At 35.7% G+C, this 24,000-nt stretch overlaps 1 protein-coding gene across 5 annotated transcripts in view; it reads right to left on the minus strand.

The window, feature by feature from the left end:
- Positions 1–448: 448 nt before the first annotated feature.
- Positions 449–24,000, minus strand: part of PCDH7 (protocadherin 7) — a 272,207-nt gene continuing 248,655 nt past the window's right edge. For 4 of the 5 annotated variants that reach the window (XM_069856196.1, XM_069856195.1, XM_069856193.1 and 1 more), the window contains one exon: positions 449–1,957. In XM_069856196.1, coding sequence (XP_069712297.1) covers positions 1,578–1,957 — 380 coding nt within the window. In that variant the 3' untranslated portion in view covers positions 449–1,577. The remainder of the gene's footprint in view (positions 1,958–24,000) is intronic. The other variant, XM_069856199.1, reaches the window with a different exon arrangement.

Below are 24,000 nucleotides of genomic sequence, written 5' to 3' on the forward strand. Positions count from 1 at the left end.
ATGTGAGTATCATACCACTGTTCATCAGACCATTTTCTACCTAGACTAAGTGTTCCAAGTCTTGACATCATTTAGTATTGCACTTCTCTTGGTTTAAATGCACTTGTGTTTCAAGAATACCTGCATTACATCTTTGACATAATTGAAGTAATTGGTAATCTGCAATATTGATGACAGAAGACTTAGCAATCATTCCTTGCACTCTGAAAAGAAGGTTTTGTGTTTGACTTGTGATACTCTCTTGTCACTGCATCATTCCATTGTCCACCTTTTCCATCCCACCAAGCGTTCTCATTAACACAGCTGCCTTCTTCTACTTCTACTTCTACTTCTACTTCTACTTCTACTTCTACTTCTACTTCTACTTCTACTTCTACTTCTACTTCTACTTCTACTTCTACTTCTACTTCTACTTCTACTTCTACTTCTACTTCTACTTCTACTTCTACTTCTACTCTTACTTTTTAATTTTGATCTTAAAAATTCCCTGGAACCGGCATATGCAGCATATCATATGCAGCATCTGCTGCAACGTATCATGTCATTATAAAGAAACCCCACATCATTTCCTTTGAGCATTCGACTGAACTGCACTGGAAATAAAAATATTGTGTCATCTGGGCTTGTGAACTGTACTGCTGTGCAAAATGTAACTAAGGGTGTGTTATGAGTACATGTGTGTATTTGTGAATATATTCATTTTCTAAGCCAAGCCCCAGTACTTAGCAGTCCCCTGATCCATTGTATGATCTTTGGCCTTTTTGTCATTACCATCTTCCCAGCTAGATGTTAATTTTGCCCAAAATAAAGATTTCAACAGTTTATCATTGCTATCCTATAGTATATGTGTTACTAATTGTGTGTATGTTGAAGTCATCGCTACAGAGAACAAGAGAGTAGAAAAAGAGACCCAGCAAGAACACATTTGTTCTATGGATAAAACAGAACCAGAGTTCATGAATCATAGGAAGGTATGCCAAGTTTTTGACTGCAGTCTCAGGCTGAAAGTATTTCTGTTGCTTCCAGCCTCAGATAAGAGTTGAGAATATTAAAGCTGTGGTCTTCACAAAGTGCCTATTAATGATTATTCCTTTATACTTGTCTCTATATTTGTATAGTTTCTGAAGGATTGTCCCTGATGGGGATCAGCAATTTTCAGATGATATGTTTTGAATACATTTTCCCTGACCTGTTATCTTCAACAAGCCAGGTGACGATCAAACAAAATAAGTGGTTTTACTCATGCTTCTGCAAAAGGGAAATAACAGTGTGTTGTGTTCTTTTTAATCAAGCTCGTTACTGTGGAGGAATTTGCAACCACAGACTTAGGAAAATAAAAATCAGTCAAGGGGAATTACACATGCAAATAACAACGTTTTCTACATTGTACAGTATAGTCAGGCAGGCAGTATTTTTAAATGCCTGATATGGAGGCAGAAGTGGTGGGCAGATGTTTTGTCTCTTTGGTGGCCACCTCTTTTTTGTTTCTTATATTTTTGTTAAAATTGTTTCAATTTTAAGACTTTTGCCCCTTTTCTTTCTTATAATATGAAAGAACTTTCTTGCTGCTTTTTAGCCTACAGGTAAACTTCTCTTCTAGTTAGAGTATTGACAGGGGATGGCTTGTATTCCCCTGTTTGTGTAAGGGGGATATCCTCTGGATTGCCTTCTTCATTTTTGTTGAAACTAGCCGCACTGAAGGTCTCATAGGATGAGGTCAACTTTTTATTAAGGAGGTTTCTGTTGCGATCACCCATGATGGAGGCTTCTCCATTGGCCAGCTTTTCCTGACTTCCCCGTTCATCAACAGGCATGAAAGTGGAGAGTTTTGGCTGGCTCTTCTGCTTTCTTTCAGGAGAAGTGCGAACTGGCATCCAGCAGGAGTCCGAGTGGCCATATTCATCACACTCTCGGGTACACTTCCCTGTCAGGGCTACATCTGGTAGAGGCCTTGAATCTGAAAGTAAAATAAAGGTGTCTTTAACAACTAATAATATTGCAATGACTTCCAGTGAAACTGAGAATCCTTAAATTCATAAAAGGTATTTTTAAAGGCCTTGGTAAGAAAGTCTTTTTTACATTGTATGTGCCCATAGACAACAAGCATATCTGTAAAATTATCCTCAACCTAAATAATTGAAAAATAACACTAAGCCAATTCTTGTGCTTGTAAACCAATCTCAGAAGCATTTGACATTAGGCACTGAATGATTTTTATGTCTAAAGACAACCAAGCACTTATTTCTATACTGTAAATTTCCTTGAACTTATTAAAAATACCTTTCTTTGAATTTTTTTTAAGGAACGCTTTCAATTTTTTTGCAAAAAGAACCTGAGACCCTGGACCCTGCAATGGGCATAGTTAGCATCCTGCAAATGAGCAGCTCTGTTATTGGGACACACATAATGTAAACCTTTGCTTATATTTCTAAGGACTGTGCATTCACTGTTAGTACACAGTATGTTACATGAATTGTACAACCACTTATTAGTAGGAGCATACAAAAAACTGCTATTGGTTATAAATTTGTTTCAATATCTAAGGATAAAGCTGTTCTAAGTCTTGCCATATATGTTTAAGGGCAGAAAAAATCTGGCTGTTGCCTGAATAGATGCACTAATGTTTTATATGTGACTTGTGTTAGAATGTGTCCTGTTTCCAAATACCATGCCTAAGATTTCTAGCTACCACGCTTGTAAGAGCTTTTCCTGAAAACTAGCAGAGGTCTGCAGAATTGACTTCTACTTGATAAAAATGCAGGTAGTTTTAATATTTTTATTCTGATACTTGCATTACAAACTAATTAAAAAGCTACCTCAGCTGTTTTAAGTAGAGAGTAAGATTCTGAAGCCCATGTTTGTTGACTAAACCTAGTATTATTCTGGCACTCTGTAAAGGTAAGAACCATAATTAACTGCTGGGCTGCATCTGATGTGCTTTGACTTTTGAAAAGAAACCCCCTCTTCATATTTTTACAAGAGGGCAACTATATCTCAGTAAACTCTTCAAACAGTGCCTTTTTTCCAAACAACGACCATTAAAGATTATGTTTGCTACTGTTGGTAAAGCCCATCATATTTTCATTAGTATCTTAAAAATATCTTAGGATCATCAGGTAGGCAACTTACACAAGATGGTTCCCAGTTAACAATTGTCTTTGGTAATTTTTGTGATATGGGAACATGTACTTTTATTTAAAGTTTATTCAGCTGTATGGTTCTGTTTTCTATAGATAAGCAAGACTAGGCTTTTGGAAATAATAGTGCAGTTTATTAGCATGACTTGAATGGGGAACTGGGAACTTAAGTAAATTAAAAAGTTCCAAGCCAGCAGTTTGAGCATAGTGAGCCAGTAGCTGGGAGGAAAATGAGAGGAGAATGAGAGATGAATGGGAGCAGACTGAAGGGAGATTGGGAGGAGACTAGGAGGACTTAATGGGTGAACTTGTCAGGTAATTTTGGGCGTGATGAACATCAGGCACTCCTAATGACCCCTTTGTAGCTTGTGCAGAAAGTGCAAGGAATGACCTGGTACAACAAATAATGTATGTCGTTGTGTAACTGTGTGTGTTAATGGAAGCAACAAAATCCTTGGGGTGTGCTTGATTTCAGAGAAACCTCCAGACACCTGGGATTTGCACAAACCTGTGTAAAACCATGTATCTTGGTGATGTAGTTATTGGCTTTTTGTACACCAAGTAGGAGATTCACATTTTGGACACCACCACTAATATTTCAGTTATTACAATGGCAGAATGCTAGCAAATGCTTATCAAGGCAATATGTCTGACCTTCATTTAAAACATAGGAGTATGTGTTTATTGAAAGGGGTTTCTTTTTGTTGTTATTTAGGGTTGGTTTTTTTCCACATGGGAACAGTTAATGTCTTATTATGTCTGATGGTTTATTTTTAGTGCAAGCAAATCTTGAGGCAGTATTATTTGGGTTGATAAAAATTTGTCCATTGCTAGTGGTCCTTGAATGATGCGCTTGAAAAATTTAACATTTTGCATTGTAGTGCATCCCCTATTCACTTCTGGACAAATATTAGAATTCTTTATTGCAAAACATGAAGATGCTGTACAATTCAGCCTCATTTTCTGAAGCAACAATCTGTAATTCTGCAGACCTGCCTTGTTGGGTTATGTGATATGCTTCATCCTCACACCCACAAAACAGCCAAAGAGACACTGGCAGGATAACACTACCACAAATAATATCCTGATGGGGTCCTCCCAAGTCCATCAAAGGATCTATCAGCCCATGAAAGGTCCATCTGCCTGTCCCAGAAAACAGGGGTGTACAGCAGCAGATAGGAACCCAAATCAAGGACTCCGGAGGAACAGTCACCTTTTTCAGGCCCCTCCCAGGGCTATCCTAGCCCCATTGTTCAGGTGTGAAAACCATCACTGTGAGTCACTGGCAGCTCCTTTCTAGATTACCTTTCTGTCTAAGAAGGTGATTGCTGCTTAGGTGTGTAGGACACGTTATGAGATATGGGTAAAAAACAGTTTGGGATAGCACAGGACTTATTATGCTGAAACATGGTTAGAGAAGGAACCAAAGGGACGACAAGGAAGGCGTTTAGGGGAGCTGGGGAGGAACAAGAGTGGAAAAATATAGAGATAAGAAAATAAAAGGGCCAGTCACGTTAAATAGTGTTCTGGGTGATATGTTTGTCTGGTTGTGCCCTGTGCCTGATCAGTGCTGTCTGTCCAACCTTCTCATTAAATTCCTTTCAAACTCTTTCTGGGTATGTGCTTTCTGTTATGTGTACATATGCATATATACACATGTGCATGTCCACTCTCACTAGTGGACTTCTAGCCTGTCCAGCCAGAGAGGGAGGCAGAATGAGACTGCTGGTGCTGTCTGTGTTTCTGTAAGTGTTCTGAGGGTCTGTGATCAGTGTGTATATATTTGGTGTATGTGTGTGCTCTGTGTCTGTGTGAATACATCTTCATCTTTGCTATTGGTTGGACCCAGAGACATGGAGCAGCAGCAGCAGCCTCACCTCCCTCAGGCTGTTGGATCCAGTGTGACATATTTCCTCTAAAATACCCTTCAATTAGTATTTGGCATGTACAGTTAATGTAGCCTTCTACTCCATTGCTTTCTTGCATCTGTTGTGAGAGCTTGAATCAGTACAGCATTTAAGAGCATGTTTAATCTAACACGTTTTGAAATCGGTTGTGTTTTCATTTCTTTCCTGAGTAAAACATGGACATTCAGCATTGGGGGCCAGGGGAAGAAGCATCACAGGAAAGTAAGTGACAGTTTTATGTGTGTATTATACCAAAGGATGAGTAAAACATCTGTGCTGTCAGGACTAAACAGTTACAAGTAGTTAAACTAGTCAGTTAAGAAAAACTTGTGTACTTTCTACACACTTCTCTAGATAACAGAGATTTAATCTTCATTTTGAATAAACTGTCACATAGCTTTAACTACAAAGTAATTAACTTTAATTAATTTTGCAAATTCCCTGAACAGACTGACCCTCTTTATGTTCTTTTTACATTATCGAGTTGTGAACAATCTCTGTGTTTGGAGGAAAAAAAAGTTTCTCTTGTCCTGTAGCATAATTTACATCCAAACGTATCTATCTCCAAATGACATGCTTTTTAAAGCAGTTCTCGATTTAAAAGTTAAACACTTCAGTAGTGACCACACTGCTAGCTTACAAGCAAAGAATTTGTCAGTGCAGTTGCCAAATTACTAAGAGTACAACAGATTTCTACCACAGTTGCATAACTGGAAACTGACTTAAGTGTTTAAAATGGCAATTATTACTGAACAAATTTTATCACAATGCTAAATAGTTGAAACAGTTTTAACAGAGACTACTGAAATTTAAACATATATTTGCATAAAATTATCTTCAGAATTACAATGGAAGATGTCATCTAAGTTATTTTCACACATATTTCTTTTTTATGTTCTTCCTTGACTATTTACAAAGCCAGACCCTAAAATGCACATATTTAGACAACTTTTTATGTATACATGTAAACAGAGACTTAAAAAAATGAATCTTTATAAAACAGAATTCACTTGCAACTGCTCAGACTTCAGCTTCAAAAAAATTGGAGAACACTAATTTACAGAGTCTCACAATCTACTTTCCCATTGCATCTGATATAAGTTTCCACCACAGATTTCTAACGTTGGCTGTTAAATATAATTCTTTTAAAAAAATAACTTTTTTCAGTAATCCAACAAATCTTTATAAGTGTATGGCTAATTTCTGAGGCAGTGTTAGCTTGTATTTTCCATAAAGCTTTGTATAGAAGCATGCAAATGAATGGAGTTATTTATATGTATGCTCATGTTCTGCTGATTGTAGCTGACTGTTGCTTTAGGGCTAGAAGGATTGCTTATTATCAAAAAAGGAAGGCACCTACCACGCCAGTGTGAAGAAGGGCAATATGATGTTCTATATCCTGTTTAAAGCTAAAAAAATTAACCACTACAGTACTCCACACAACAATTTTCCATTATTTTCTCTCCTCCAATTCCTTAAGAGAGGAGGTCAATATATTTCATCAAGTACAGCAGAAGTACTATGAGCACAGTAGTCAACGAGTACAAGTTATAAGTTACATGGTGTCTCGTACACACACACTTCAGGAATATAATCAAGCATGCACAATCACTCTGGGTCCGCTCTGCACATTTCTTAACAACTGTTCTTGGGTAATATATTCTATGCAAACGCAGTGTTGTAAATTAGTCATGACATGATCGTAGCACATACACTCTTTTGTAGAAAGATGCAAGGGGCTTTTAATTTTCTCATATTTTGTAAATCACACAAGAATTCTATGGTAACAACAGCATTTAGATGTACTTAAGTAATCAAAAGCTCTGATCCACTTGTCCTTGAATATGGAATGCCCTCTGAAGCAATACTGACATCCTATCTAGATACAGTAACTTTAACATTCCCCAAAAGAACTCTGCCCAGAAAGCATTCCTAGCTATAGAACTTTTCTTGGAGGAGTACAAAACCACAGCAGCCATACAGTGCATATCCACTGCATGGCAGTGCAACAGTATTTCTGTAAACCATACAGCCCGGTCCACAGAATCTGAGAAGCAATGGGCAGATGAGTTCTAAATAGTCTATATGACAAATCAATGCCTAAACGCAGATTTTGCTGCTTTTCCCTATTGATGGGCTCATAACATCCTTACATGGTTCCAGTTATTGAGGACCTGTAAAGAAGGCCTGTTCCAAACTACTATGAGATAAGGAAAAGGAATAGGGACTGTCATACAGTAATGACAGAAATTGTAGTTTGGATGAATCACTTTTCATCCCACCTTTTCTGGTACTCCGTACACAAATATAGTATATTCAAAGGACCATCCAAAATTCAAGTGAAACACTAGTAAGACTGTGTAAATAAACAGAGGTCTATTTCCATAGCTTTTACATTAAATAGTTGTCTGGTTTATGACCTGTGTGATTGGAGACACAACAGATCTCTTAAAGCATAAAAAGTATTCACTAGACGATCAGAAAACAATAACGCAGGAAACTGCTGAGAGGATACATATTGTAGAAAATCACTGTTGGGGGGAAGTGAAGAGGAGGAGAGAGTTAAGCTATAGTGATACACAGTCACAGCAGTACTGTCTTTGAAATTCTTTCCTCCTAATTGCAGTGATTCAGAAACTGCACCCCAGCTAGTGCTGTGGCATATTCTGACATGCCAAGATTCTATTAAAATACTTAAACATGTTTGAAGGCATCAGCAACTTCTTCCTCTACACCTTAGGCTAAATACAGTTAAACAGCAATTGAATGTATCTCAAGAAGCATTTAGTGCCCCAAGGCTTGGACTTCTGTCATTCTGAATATGGCATTATCGTATATTGCAGAGATAGTGCATGCCATCTCCAAAACAGTCCTATTGAATAAAGTCAAACACAAATCAACTGTTTGAGGTACGCCAACTGCACTGAAGTAATGAATATATTAATTGCTTTTGGACTACAATAATTTCATGTATATCATGCACAATTCTGAAATTCTATTCAGTGCTTAAGAAAACACTTCAGAGCACAGAAAGGGTTACACATACATTGATTGAATGATTAATACTGTGAGAGAATGTATGACAGAGGATATAAAATAATGATTTGTGAACATCTTATCCTGTTATGCAAGAAAGAAGGAATATAGAATGTAAGTGAGAATTTTCAATACCTTACTTGAAAAATGGTAAAACAAAAGTATCCCTTAAACAATTACTAAGAACAGCAAGACTCATTGCTGTAGCATGTCAAAGTCTATGTAATTAGCTGGTTTCAAGAGAAACCAGAGTGGAGTTTTCAAAGCAAACATGAAATGTTTAGTTCTCTAAAACTAAAAATAATAAAAATAAAAAAAACCAAAACTATAAAGCAAGGCCATAAGAAATTCAAAATAGGTAACTGATTCTTTAAAATTCAAAGAAAGGTTATGCTAGAAGAATGGAAGTGAATAAGCCAGAAGAGAAAGCAGCTGAGGGAGAAAATAGCACTTTTCATGTGCTGTTTTCACTTTCATAAAAGGCTACAGCAAAGCAAGAGTGGTAACAATCTGTTTTACATGCTATAATGGAAAAGATCAAAAGTAATATCTTGATTGTAACAATGATAAATGAGGTTAGAAATTAGAAAAAAACTTTGAAGATAAATGTAGTGATGGAATGTTATAGAGTCTCCACCACTGGGAGGCTTTTATAAAAAAAATTCACAAGGATATTATCAACATAGCTAATGCTACCTTGGGAAAGCATGGATGCACTAAATCACTTCTAAGGTTTCACTTCAACTCTGTAATTCTATTAATATAATTACTAACATTTATGCATTTCAGCTTCAGTCTAATCCTGAACTGTTTCTGGGTTAAGATTACTGATTTATTTGATAATAAATTAGTCTTAGAAGCTGGGCTTAGGTTCAGCTAAAAGTCCATTTTAAAATGACATCCTCTTTAAAAGTTTACGTTAATAGAATTACAAACAAAAAAACCAAAAATGATTAGACCATTTAAGGCAGGCATTAATCAAGGAAATACAGAAACAAAAAGCCAGTAATGGTAGGAAAAGCCCATTCTCAAGTTTCAACATGATAACATTTATAAAATCTTCTTGCATGAGTCCCAACACATCTGTTCCATTTTACAGTTTCAAGTTAAAGATTGAATACTGCTTCTACCTGTAGTGGTGCAGAACACATATCATGCCTTTGAAGTCCATTAAACCTGAAACTGGTGTAAGAGAGACACTGTAAAGCAGAGAACTCCAACAGTATTTACTTCATACACGAAGTTTTGATTTTGTTCACCCTTGCATAACACCTGCCTCCATTTTAGGGAGGAACAGTCAAATAAGATAAAGAATATATAAGATTTTGATGAATTTCCTTTGTTTAATTGAACAGACTATACCACATCATGTAGTTATTTAATATGACTCAGACATGTAACTAAAGAAATATCTCCCAAGCAATGGAATTCCTTGCTTAGATTTCACAGCTATTTCTATCACATTTACCTGCAGTAGGTTAAGGTACAATATTCTTTTACTCTTCCTCTAATTATAGAATAACTCCATTAAAAAGTTTCCTACCTAAATTAATGATTGTACCAGCTCTTTAATATTGCATCTATCACATTCAAGGAATCATCAATAGTCCACAATTGACTTAAAGACTGTTTATATGGAAAACAGACCTATGGCATTATTTTCATATACTAAAAATCTATCTGTACTCCTCCAGGCTTGAATCATATTAATCAGATTGTTGTCAGTGGAGAACCATACGGGTTGCATACAGTATTATGTATAAGTGGAACCAAATCAAACCAACTTAATTATAAACAAATATTAATTTAAGATCACGATTACATTATAATATAGAAGGAAGCACATTAGAAACATAGTTTTCTCTTGATTAAGTTGTATTTATACTGTAGTTCAGGTTTTATTTCATTTTTTGCTCATAAGACTGATTCATACATAAAAAGAGAACTAAGAATTATCAGCTCATGTCATACCAGTGGTGAGTAGTGTAATAAATATACCATTCTGAACTTAAATTCCCTAAATTTTAATTTTCTAGAATTAAATGCAATTGCTACAAGACGCCTTGTAATCCAGTTAAATCCTTTGATAGCCTAAGTTTCTTCTGTCACTGAAATGGCAACATATGCTTCAGAAAAGTAGGGCTTACTATGGTTCCTGAAGTAACATAGACATTAAGATGTTGGAAACTTTTAAGCTGTCTAATTGTCCTGCCAATCTGATGGTAAAGTATTAATCTGTCACTTTGTCAAATTACATACCTTTATTTTTTTCCAGTAAAGCCTGTCAGTGCTTAACACACTCTGATCTGGAACAATTCATGGAGCAATTAGAATGCCAGCTCTCCCAAACATGACTTAAGAAAAGTCTGAATCAGGGCTCAAAAGTCAACATAATTTCCTTGATACTCATGACAAAGTGACGGGACTGCAGGAGCTCTAAGGCAACAGAGTAGCTAGAAGTGATTATTAGCTCATCTCAGCTGTATACTGTCACTCCCCTTTGTTTTATTTCTTGGATGTAAGGATATAGTAATGTATTTTCTTCATCAGGAATGGTAAACCAATAGGAAAATTAGCGGTCTTGTCACAAAAAAAGAAAAGTTTATTATCATTGTCCCTCATCTTCCTCCACTTTATGACCATCTCATTCAAAAAACAACTTCTTTTGGAGATACTCCAAGTAAAATTTCCTAGGGAGTATTAATGAATGCATTGCTTATATTTAGAAACTGAAAGCAGAATACCAAAAGATGTTCAGTGTTCATCAGACCTCATAAGTGTGTCACAAGTATCTCAGAGGACATCCAGAATCCATAAGCACAGAATCATAGAATGGTTTGAGTTGGAAGGGACCTTAAAGATCATCCAGTTCCGACCCCCACTGCCATGGCCAGGGACACCTACCACTAGATCAGGCTGCCCAAGGCCCCATCCAACCTTGCCTTGAACACTTCCGGGGATGGGGCAGCCACAACTTCCCTCGGCAACATGTTCCAGTGTCTCACTACTCTCATGGTGAAGAAATCCCTCCTTAGGTCTAGTCTAAATCTGCCCTTCTCCATTTTATAGCCATTCCCCCTAGTCCTAACACAACATCCCTTTATAAAAAGTCCTTCTTCAGCTTTCTTGTATGCCCCCTTCAGGTACTGGAAAGTCGCTATAAGGTCTTCTCAGAGCCTTCTCTTCTCCAGGCTGAAAAACCCCAACTCTTTCAACCTGTCCTCATATGGGAGGTGCTCCAGCCCTCTGATCATCCTTGTAGCCCTCCTCTGGACCCACTCGAAGAGTTCCATATCCTTCTTATGTTGAGGATTCCAGAACTGGACACAATACTCCAGATGAGGTCTCACAAGAGAGGAATAGAGGGGCAGAATCACATCTCATGGCCTGCTGGCCATGCTTCTTTTGATGTAGCCCAGGATACCATTGGCCTTCTGGGCTACGAGTGCACATTTGCTGGCTCATGTCAAGCTTCTCATCAATCAGCACCCCAAAGTCCTTCTCTGCAGGGCTACTCTCAATCACACCATCCCCTGTCCTTTATTGAAACCGCGGATTGTCTCAACCCAGGCGTAGGACCTTGCACTTGGCCTTGTTGAACCTCATGAGGTTCACACAGGATCACTACTCCAGCTTGTCCAGGTCCCTGTGGATGACATCCCATCCTTCCAGTGTGGCAACCGCACAACTCAGTTTGGTGTCGTCTACAAACTTGCTGAGGGTGCACTCGATCTTGCTGCCTATATCATTGATGAATATGTTAAACAGCACTGGTCCCAGTATGGAACCCTGAGGGACACCACTTGTTATGGACCTCCGTCTAGACATAGAGCCATTGGCCAGTGTTTTTGGAATATGACCATCAAACCAATTTCTTATTCTCTAAACTGTCCACCCATCAAATCCATATCTCTCCAATACAGAGATAAGGATGTTGTGGGGGACTGTGTCAAAGGCTTTACAACAGTCCAGATAGATCTCATCCACTGGTTTTCCTGTGTCCACTGCTGTGGTTACTTCATCATAGAAAGCCACTATGTTGGTCATATAGGACTTGCCCTTGGTAGTAATGTAAGTTAAACATACAGAAAAGATCAGTGACTTGACAGAGTTGAAAGCAATTTTGTAAGTTTGATATTTATTGAAGTGATGTAACATGACTGACATTTAGGATCAAAGGGTAACTGATTAAAAAGACACTCCCACCCCGCTACACACACTCCACCCCCAATCCTTAATTGTTTATCGGAGGGGGGGACACAGGCACCAACAACAAACAGCAAAACTGAACCACTTACGACTACGGACAAGAGTTCAAACTAAAAGAAAGTTCTCGCTGAATGTATCTGTGTTTAAGAATTTGCTTTAAGAGAGAATACTTATTTCTTTCTTTCATATCTTTCAGTGAGTTACTTTATTCTAAGAAAATTCTTCAGCCATATGAGATAGTGACTTCAACTGGTTATCTTGATAGAACCACAGCATTCTTGAAAAAAGAAATACTTCATACAATTCTACTTTGTGCAGCAATGCATTGCTGGAGACTGGATCTTATTTCATTTCTGCCTATACAGAATAAAATATTGTATAATAACATATATTAAATAGTAGTACTGCTTTCATAAAAAGGGAATTACTTATGTTCCCAAGACATTTTCTGTGTGACTCATATAATGTTTATTTTGTTACAAGTCATAGATCCTCAAAGGCTGAACTTGAACAGTAACTGTAAAATGTGCTGAATCTCTATTAATTTATACTACATTCTTTTCAAATGGAGGAAGAAGAAAGTTCTCCATGCTCTGCATGCAAATGTTCATCTAAATAATATAGACCTCAGCATGAAGCAAAACCCAAAAAACTTATGACTACTTGTCTTTTTAGTAGCTGTCAAGAGGAAGTTGTGTTGTAAGAAGAAACAGCAGTCATGAAGGATCTGTTTAACTTTTTATGTCACGTTAAGGGAAACTTATCAATGGAATGGAAAAAATATTCACTTATTTTTTAATTTCATACGTTTCTCTCACAGAAACACTTATAAATCTGTAATTTTACTTAATCATACTAGCAAGATCTGGAATACAGGACCAAATCTAATACAATTCAGTGAATTGAAAAATACAAAGAATGCATTTTCATTCCTTTAGCAGAAGATCTACATCATGTAAGACCTAAATGAAAGTTAAAAATAGAAATAAAAAACATGTAAAAATTGTTGTATTAAAGCATATATTGCCTGTTTGTAGAAGTATACTCTTAAAAAATAGGTTACATTTTATAAAATATACTGCTCATCCTCATTAATCATGGAGCATAACAGAAATATAAAATCATACATCTCAGGTGTAAATGGTAATGCTTCCACCTTTCACAGGAAAACGAAATTATTTACTAATTAACTAGTTACAGACTCTTGTCTTTTATTCCATGCCAGTAGTGGGAACCACAGTGTCATACTGGTCTTTAGATCAATTATTTTGAACCCTCAGCTTTTTGTCAGAAGAGGTAAAATCTGTATCGATAAATCCACTTAAGTAAGTTTGTACTTTTGTTATAAATACTGGTGCTTTCTCATTGAGGTGATACAGAGGAAGGGGAGTGTTGGGGTTTGTTGTTATTATTACTTTTTTTTTCAGTTTTCACACCTCAAAAAATTGGAGAGACAATTACAGAAAGATAATGAATCTCTCAGTCTGAGTTATGTCCTGCTCAAAGGGGTTTTTTTCATTATTTTTTTATTGATTTTTCAGCTGTGTGTGCAGATTACAGCTAGGGAATTAATTGCAAACATCAGCTTACAACGGTTACATACTTATGACAGATTTATCTGGGTTACAATCCATTAGTAATTAAGTATTAAGCACAGCACTAATTCCCCTTGTGCATGTACAGTAGATAGACTTCCATCATACAAATGAATCATAGGGAAGTTGTAGTAGAGACTAGAGTACCACTCTTTACTTCATTATAGAATAGAAAAATATAATGATAATTTTTTTTTATACTAATGGGAAGTATAGGAAAAATCTGAATGAAATGACACATAGAAGACAACAAAATAATCATTTCACTTACAAAGTTTAAGCCTGTCAGAAATAGCATTCTCAATCCTTGTGAGAGGGGAAATCTAGTGGAGCTTATAGTATGTATCATAGTTTTTGACCTCCACCCTTGACCCTAAGTATCTTACAGTGTTTCATTCACTCAATAGTTATAAAAGGTAAAGAAGTAGAATACTTATCTTACAAATACAATTGTGTACTGATGAAAATTAAAGGCAAAACTGGACTTTAACAAAGGTGTCTTACTGTATTAGTCAGGAGTTATTTCTCCTCCCTGAGATAAAGATTCTGGTGTTTTTGTTGCTTACCAGCTGCTAGGTAACAATTACTTGAATAGGTGAACATATTCCTCTACAGATTTGTTGAGATATTCTTCCAAAATACGTGAAATATTTCCAAGCCCCAAATTAAAAATGGGATCAACATCTCTCACTTTGTGACTTTTCCACATTTCTTAGGTGCAGTACATATACGTTGGACTACTGCTTCATAGACAACATCTGCTTTTTCAGGAATGAATCAGATATTCTCTAGGTTGTTTCAATCATTTGAATATCAAGAAGTTTCTTATATTATTAATTTATGCTTTCACTCAGACTGCAGTAAAACTGACAAAAGATTTGAAATTAGACAATGTTAAGCTTGCTCCGCTTGTAATGCATGACTAAATTCTTGACAATAGGTAGGAAAAAAACCTTAATTATATCTGCTAGGATAGCATGAAACTCAGTGAAGCAAAATATAGTAACAGGGAGGTTAAACATTTTTTCTTTTAGAGTATATGTACTGAAGAAAATTCTTTATGTTCTACTCAGCTCCTATATATGAACCCTTAACCACTGGATTTCTGTGTCTTATTCAGATTTTCAAAGCAATCCAGCAACTCCTAACTGATTATGATCACTGCAACTGATATTGTCTAGATTAGCAGAAATGTTTCTGTGGCTTTACAATGGGAAAAGTAAGTGCAGGCATCTTCCTTCCAGGCCATTTAGAATATGGTTTCCTGAATGAAAAATATTCAATGGAAAACTGTTCTCTGTCCAATGTTGTATTCTCTGGCTCTTTTCTGAGATCATAATAGAGATGCCAGTTGTGATTGTGGTTCTTGTGAATGTAAACCATTGTGCACTGTAGTATAACTAATTTATTCATATACTAGATTCACTATTGGATAGTACAGTTGGTTTCTTCCTAGGTCAGTTCTGAAGCTGAACTTGAGGCAAAAAATTGTGTGCCAAATATCAATTGTCTGAGCCACCATAATTGTCAGGGATTGATTTATTCTCTGAGAATTGTTTAAAGAGAATCCTATGCTCCTTCTAGAACTGAATGAAATCCTGCAAGAAACTGGGCCTCAGACTTGAGTATTTGATGGTCCTTGTACAGGAGTGAGCAGCACATCCAGCTGATGAGCATATTTCATGTCCCTTTGTAAACAAAGCACCTGTGATAGCGATTAATTAAATTAGGGCTAGATAAGCATGTTGGATAAACTCACAGTCCACAGTGGTGCACGTCAGTGATTAGATTATGAAACTTATGCTTCAAGTTAATTAAGTTAATTGGACAGGTAAATCATAGCTATATAGAAATATATTCTATTTTAAATCAGAGATGAGTGGATGGCTAGATAAAGTTAAAATATATCTTTTTAGCTTTGAGAGCTACAGAGAGAAAGTAGATGGAAAGATGAATGTGTTCACAAAACATTTTGACAAAAAGTACTTGTCCACATTAAAAATAACATTAATTTTATTCTACTCTTTGTGTGAAGCTATTTTGGGAATCTTTTTTCGTTAGACTCTCAAATCTCTTTCCAACTAGGTATGTGAAAACTCACTAAATACATAGCAGTGCAAGAAACAGCTAAACCAACTCTCAGTGCATTCTTTACCCTACCATAGATATGAACTACAATTGCATACTCATATATCTTGAGTGTAGCTAAATTTATTTTGTGCTGCTGCACAGGAAGTATTTTATGGTGTTTTCTCTGTTTCTATTTACTGATGCTTTTAGTCACTGAAAGTAGAGGAGGTACAGAAAGAGGTCAAAATTGACACCACAACTGAATCAGGACTTCTCATGCCAATGAAATAATGAAAAACAGCACTGTTCTTACAGCAACAATAATGAATATAAATAGACAAAAGGCTCTGAACAGCTATTAAGAGAAAGAGAATAAGGCATCCATTTAAAGAAAAAGTCTTTTTCTGCTGTCACAGATAGCTTTGTGAAGTGGATAAATTAGGATGCCCTTTAAAAAATTTTCATGCTTCAAGAAATGTCTGAGAGAGGCTGGTTTCCCTTATGTTCCTTTAAGGGATCAGACTTAATATGTTGAATTTTATTTGTATTTTCTACGCGTTTATTCCTCATGTCAATCATTCCCAGATAAAATCTGTTATCTCATGTTTGACATAGTTCGATACTTAATATGAATGCTTTTTACCTCGCCTGGATTTATTGTCTCAAGCACACGTAATCCTATCTCTCTACAGATAACATTAGAAGGGTGCAAGTACCATCCAAATAATCATCAACAGATAGAGGTTTGCCCAACTCTTCTATCTATTTCAAAATGAAATCCTTAAGTAAATGTGTAACTCTACATCAGAGTAATTTACTAGAAAAAGTGAGTGTCTGATTTTCTTTCACATAAAATGCTGGACACTGCATCCAAAGAAAGATTAAAGAAGCAAGTTTCTTTGCTTTTATGAATCATAGCATGTACCAAACCCGTAAGTTTATAAGTCATTTGAGAGATGCCATATCAATTAAATTCCAAAAGACTGTAAGATTTTTGTGTGCTACTAAGTGAAGAGATTCTATAGATTTAACGTATTTTACACCACCATCTGTTCTAAACTCAGTAGAGAAATTTCTTGCCTCTAGTTGAAACTATTTGAAAATATATTTAAAAATAATTACATCCTCTGGAATAACAAAATAGCAATCTGTTAAAATACTTATGACTCTCATCATGCTATAAGAGAACAGTTCTTCATGTTAACTTTCAACATTTTTACTCACAGGGAGTTTTTAAAGTGAATTAAAATTTAAAAAAATACCTCAGATTTCAAGTTTTAAGAAGCGGAACTGAGGGAAAAGTAAGAAAGCAGATTGGGAATAAAATTACCTTGCTAATGTCACAAAAAGCAAGTATCATTTAGCTTGTCTGTTTTTAGATCCTCTCATTTATTATGCTTCAGTTTATGAAAATTTTATAGCTGCAGGCATTTCTTATTCTGCAAAACGAAACTTAAAATTTTTTCTACAAGAACCCATATTTGGAAAACTCCCTTAAGAATTTTTAAATTATTTTTAAGACCTCAGCTACAGAAACTTGCCATAGGAATCAGCAATGGCTGCAATTATAAATGTCTGGTAGAAATTCTCACTAGTTCTGTTCTACCTAATCTAGCCTTCAGGGAAAGGTAATACACACCTAAGACGTAGCTTTCATAAGATGCATTACATCATTAGCACATAGCATTTAGAAGTTCAGGAAATACCACTTCATTTAAATTTCTAAAAAGCACAAATATTTTGCATATTCAGAGACTGATCTCATACTGCTTTGACATCCTTTGAATCTGATATTTCTGTCATCAGTGAAAAGTGCAAACTCAAAGTAATCAACAAAAGCTAATGGAATGCCACAAATGTGAAATAAATATAAAGCGTGATCCAGATCCGTTCAAGGACAGTAACTGACAGTTCCTGTGTTCAGAAAGTTAACAGATCTTCCTTAATCAAGTATATTGAAGATGGTGCCAAAATTTTTACTGTATTTGACTGCATCTCTACTATCAAATTTACAAGGACAGAGGTGATAAAACACCATGATAGAAAGTAAAATTTAGAGATTTATTTGTTTCTAGTCTGTCATATAAATACTGTATAATGTATTTTTAGGCTCAAAAGTGTAAAGCTGCTTGGCAAAGTGGCTCAGATTCACTGTGTGTGTGTTTTTCTGACTGATAGGCTTTAGGTCAAGTGGAACTCTTCAAAGGAAAAGGGATATTGCTCCTTTCTTAAGAGCAACTAAACTTAGCTGAGATAAGTTTCTGTAGTTCAGAGGGGAACCTGTACCCCTGCCTAAAAAACTCTGCATTTATAGGTGCTGGAAAGAGACTTCAGGGACACTGAACAGTTTATTCCATATAGAGAGCCACAGCAGTTTGTTTGAATAAACAGTCTGGAAGAAAGGGATGTTAAAGAGAAGTGGTAAGATGCATTTTCAGACCTTTATATTCTGTCTCACTCTGAAGTTCTTTGTTTCCACTACTAAAAAAATAAATCTTTAGCTTAATACTTGGTAGTCTAATAAAATAAGGTTTTGGAGAACAGGATGCTTTTGAGATCTCTTGGTGTGTTATTTATGTTGCAAGATTGATCCAAGCAGTTCATCAAACAAAAATATAAACAAAGGAACATTAGGAAATCAACAAGTGCTAATTTATAAATAGATAGTATATAAAATGAGGCTGAAGCTATCTCTGGAACCATATGAGATTTACTTTACCTATAGGCTTAGTCTGACGAAGTAAAATAAATTCTGGTCTTATTTCAAAACTTTTGTTTTAAAGTTACAGTGACTTATTTTTTTATGTTAATACAAGGTTCAAAAAGATGACTGTAATAGAAACTTAACCTAATCCTTAATCATAAAGCAATACTGCAAATAACTAAGCATATAATTTGTAGGGAAATATAATCTGTAAGAAATTCCTGTTTTAGAAATATTATGTTTCACCCTATTGAACACACAAATCGCAAGTTATATATGCCTACTCGCTGGTGGAACACAACTGACAGACTACAGAAGGACATTGTATCATATGAGATTAAAGTGGGAAAAAAAAAACCCTAAAGTTTACAGGATGGGAAAAATTCTTCTTAGTAATTGAAACTAGCTTCTACTGGTTGTCATTGTCTGATATGAATCTGAAATATAAATATTATTTACAGCTGTGTACTACACATACTGTTTTATTTTTAACTTTCTTCTGTCCTTCTAGGATATTGTCAGGTGTTTTTTTCAGTTTTGGGGATTTTGTTGTGTTTTTTTAAAAGGACAGCAAAAAAAAGAAGAATATAAGAGGCATTCATGGTTATAAAGTCTGTCTACCTATAAAAAAAAAAATAGGAAGAGAAATCATTAAATTTCAAGGAAATCAACTTTTACCCAAACAGGAGATAAACAATTATAACAAAATCTTTGTAGTGTTTTGAACAGCCATCCCAGAGAGTAAACCTGACTCGCTCTGAATAGTATAATTACCTCCTTCATGCTTAATATTCTGTCATTCATCAAGCAAAATGCAAAACAAACAAACTCCAGGTAGTTCTGCAAATCTAGCTTTAAAAGAAAAAGTATTATTAATAGCTATAGGTCATTTTATCTCAAGAAAATCTATCAGGTATCCAACACATGATGGCAATTTCATTGCTGTTCTATCCTACTCTGTTTTTAATTATGAGGCTCTTCTCTGCAGGAAGCACCTGTAAGAGGATTGAAACAATTTCTTTTCAAGACTATAAACATCAAAACAATTCTGCCTCGTGCATTCTGAAATGCAGAATATCTTAACTACTCATAGTTTGAAACAGACAATAACATAGCCCTTCTCTAGGCAAAGAGACTTATTTGAAAATATGTCCTTTCACAATAACATCCCTAATGAATTGCTCACTATTAGTAACTCCATAATCTTAAGTTAAAAAGAAAAAAGCTTTTTTATTGACCAAATATAATTTGACTGTGAAAAGGTATAATTTTCTAATACCCAACTAAAAGACTTATTTTGAATTTCACATATTGTATGAGCTGAGAAATAAATAATGTTGCAAGCAGAAGTAAAAAGAACTCCACATTTTTTTGCCATATGCAGAAAAGAATTGTACTGAAATCTTAAGATATGGAGAAAAGCATTTTGAACAAAAGCAGACATTTTCAGACTTGCTTGTTTTTCTGTGAAAAGTCATAGTGATTTTCTATTAGAAATATTTAACTTGTTCTGAAAGTACATGTCTTCTGAGCTCAGCTATGCACAACAATTTTAAAGTGTACCTTTTATTTCCATAATGCTGTATGAGCATATTTCAAGGAACAAGAAAGTTTATGACAGTTTGAATTATTACATTTCTCTATTATACTGTCTGCAGTGACCTTCAGTACTAATCCATTGCAAGATTTTGATTTTATCATCCCAGATTCAAAACAAATTGAAATGGCGCCATGAAAATATTCCAGTTTACAAGTAATCAGTAATGAGCTATTAAAATCAAAGTTGCGTTGACAGAACATGTGGTTGGTTAGTTTAATGTAGGTACAGAATTTGTATCCCAGAACAGAGAATTTAATAGCAATTTTTTAAAATGTGTTTTTTAGTTAATGCAGCCAGTAACTCGAGTCAGCATATCATCATGTGTTCAATCTTGAGTGTTTCATACAGAACCCCATTCCCTCCCAAGTAATGTCTTGCAAGAGTTCTCTTTTCTTATTGATTATGGGAGAGATCGAGAACACATCTCTAGCTGAATGGTAAGTGGAAGGGACCTGTGATCAGATTTTAGAGAGCAGACCTCTGTCCCTAGTTCAATGCTTAATAGGCTACAGACTCAAGGTCACTCTGCTTCTCTCTCTGTTGGTAACTCCTGGTAGTGGTCACACAGCACAGAGCTACAGGATCATAGAATCACAGAGTCATAAAATGTTTGGGTTGGAAGGGACTTCAAAGATCATATAGTTCCAATCCTCCTGCCATGGGCAGGGTCATCTTCCACTAGAACAGGTTGCTCAAAGCCTCATCCAATCTGACCTTTAACACCTCCACGGATGGGGCATCCATGACTTTTCCAGACAACGTTTCACTGCCTCACCATCCTCACTGTAAAAAATTTCTTCTTATTACTTAATCTAAATCTCCCCTTTTTCAATTTAAAACCATTACTCCTCATCCTGTCACTATACTCCCTGATAAAGAGACTCTCTCCATCCTGTAGGCCCCCTTTAAGTACTGGAAGGCTGCTATAAGGTCTCCCCACAGCCTTCTCTTCTCTAGGCTGAACAATCCCAACTCTCTCAGCCTGTCCTCATACGGGATGTGCTCCAGCCCTCTGATCATTTCCTGGCCCTCCTCTGGGCACACTAACATATCCACATCCTTCCTGTGCTGAGGACTCCAGAACTGAACACCGTACTCCAGCTAAGGTCTCACAAGTGCAGAGTAGAAGGACAAAATCATTCTCACCAGGACAAGCTGGAAGCTCTGGACCTGAATCCATCTCCTTAGGCTAAATATGGTGCTTACACATTCAATAGCCATGCTTGAATGAAAATGTCTGTGATTTCTACTCTGATTTTAACTCTATTTGTTGTGTTCATGTGTTTGAGTAGAGTTCAGAACATAACTGCTCTTTTTTTTGCCTTATTTCTGGATGTCAAAAGAGCATGGATTTCCAGATTAAATGATATTGTACCTCTGAATCTTAGGTTCATAGGTAACTGTGATTCACAATCGTCACAGAGTAAAGTGGCTACTAGAAGATTAGCTTTCTGAAATGGTTGCTTAGGCACACATGCCTAAACCTTAATTCCAGGGCCAAAATAGGTACTGTTGATCTCTCACATTTGCCATAACAAACAAGTCATAAAAATTTCATATGGCACCAAATCTGTCAGAGCAGTGCTAAGGTCTTTAGTTTGAAAATGGTAAGGTCTAGAGCTGCTCTATGACACAAATCATAATGCTGTTAATTAAAGACTAAAGCAAATACTGAATTTTGAGCTGCAGTAATTACCAACATCTTCCCTAGGGCTCAATATCAAGTACTGATTTCAATAAATTAGCTGTTATGACACCTTCAATAACATTTCAATAAAGAGATAGTCAAAATTCGGCTGAGTTTATTAATAGTCCTTGCCCCTCAAAAGACTAGAACTTAGCTTATTATCACCTTGTTCTCAACAGACTAATAGCATGAAGCCATAGCTATCAGCTCTCCTTGCAAAATATTCAATATTTTGCAATGAAGTCTTTTACAGTAAATATAAGATGACAACTGATTAGAGATCTGTCAGCTTGAGCAGGAAGACTTGACACACTCTTTCTAGCTGAATTTCAAGTCTGTTAGACACCATAATTGCACAAATGAAACCCTTGCATATTTTCTAAGATGTGGTTGCTATGAGCAAATACAGGCTGTCATTCACTTATTGTCATGATCTAAAAGTAACACAATGAATACAAGCCATTTGATTCACCAACTTCTTATTTTGTGAACAAATACTACGAACTTTGCTGTCTAGCAGGCCTCTGAGGGATCTGCATCAGTCATGATAGCTCATGAAATGCAATTGCTCCTCTGTTCCAGTCATACTCTACTTTCTTCAGCCCATCACTAATCTCCCAACACTAATCAATGTCTCAGTAACCAGCATGACTGAACACATGTTGCAAAAGCATTATTAGGAGTCTGACTAAGCTAATATTCATCTAATATTTTCTATCAGTCTCTTAGACAAATTACATTGAGAGTTTCATGATTTTAACCCTTCAAATTTTGTCAGAGAATTTAATGCTATCAGTCAGGATGTACTTTTAAGCCTCCATAACTATCACTAATTCAATTACTTGCGGGCATTGTACTGTCAGTATTTATTTGATATAAAAAGAAACATGTTCAGCAAAAATACTCAGACTCAATTTCTCTGGCCAGAAGGTACTGTTATCATCTTCCAGATGGTACTGCTGAATGCATAAATTGAAGAATTTCCCCTTCCTAGGAGCAAGATAAAAGTATGTTTTCTGGAATGCAGTATGGTCTAGACTTTAAGAAATGTTCGGTTTATTATATGTCCCTAGTAAACTATTATTTTAATTACCCTTACTCTTTTGCTTTGGAGGACCTTGCTTTGTTTTTCTTTGTGTACCAGAAGCATAGAAAACTGAAAAATCCTCTCTTGCCATATAAGTATACATAGTGCAGTATCCTTCTGCTTTCCTCTACACCTTCTTTCTTACTTAATGAAGAAGTTCATGTCTTCTAAAGAATAATCACAGCTGAAAAAGGATCAACTGTAATGCATTTCCCTGGTCTAAGAGAAAGATCTAACTTGATAAGTTCCCTTATGGAACTGGGGCATTTTCTCAGGCTTTAAAAAGTGTTTGTAAACAGGCAAAGATTAAATTGGTAGCTGCAGTTTCATTTCCAAACGAACTCAAGATCTTTAGAACATATTTTTCCATTAAATCAAATACTTTCCTCCTATTTAAGAAAAAGTAAGTTTCTCAGCAATCCATTTTATCATGTACATAGAAATGTATCTTTTTGACTTTTTTTTTCAACTTCTAATTGCACAAATTGTCCTTCCTATTTGTCTTGCACCATTTCTTTTTGTGTCTGAGCTAAACCATACTACTGCAACAGTTTATATGACATAAAATATAATATAATTATATATATAAATAATATTTTTCTCTATATTAAGTTTTTTGAAAATGAAAAAAAAATGGAAAGGTAATTTGATCACTGGTTAGCCTGAAAGTCTCATTACACTGTTACTATACTTATCTATAATGGACTTACTAGAGATGTTAATTTATGAAAGGAATGGTAGCTGAAAACTTTAGTATACCTACAAAGTGATTTATAGATAAGTCATTAAAAACCTCAACAATCTAAATTTATTTTTGTTTCCAATTTCCTTAACACTTTTCTCTTCTAAATAACAAGTTAGTCTTTGGCAGTAGATATTAAAATATGTTTGATTACTTTTAGTTTCTTTGAGTAAAACATAATCTGCTACTTAGAGCACATAAATACAAACATTCAGTTTCCCAGCAA

Source organism: Phaenicophaeus curvirostris, chromosome 4 (genome assembly GCF_032191515.1).
Source record: "Phaenicophaeus curvirostris isolate KB17595 chromosome 4, BPBGC_Pcur_1.0, whole genome shotgun sequence".
In the NCBI taxonomy this organism is placed as follows: domain Eukaryota; kingdom Metazoa; phylum Chordata; class Aves; order Cuculiformes; family Cuculidae; genus Phaenicophaeus; species Phaenicophaeus curvirostris.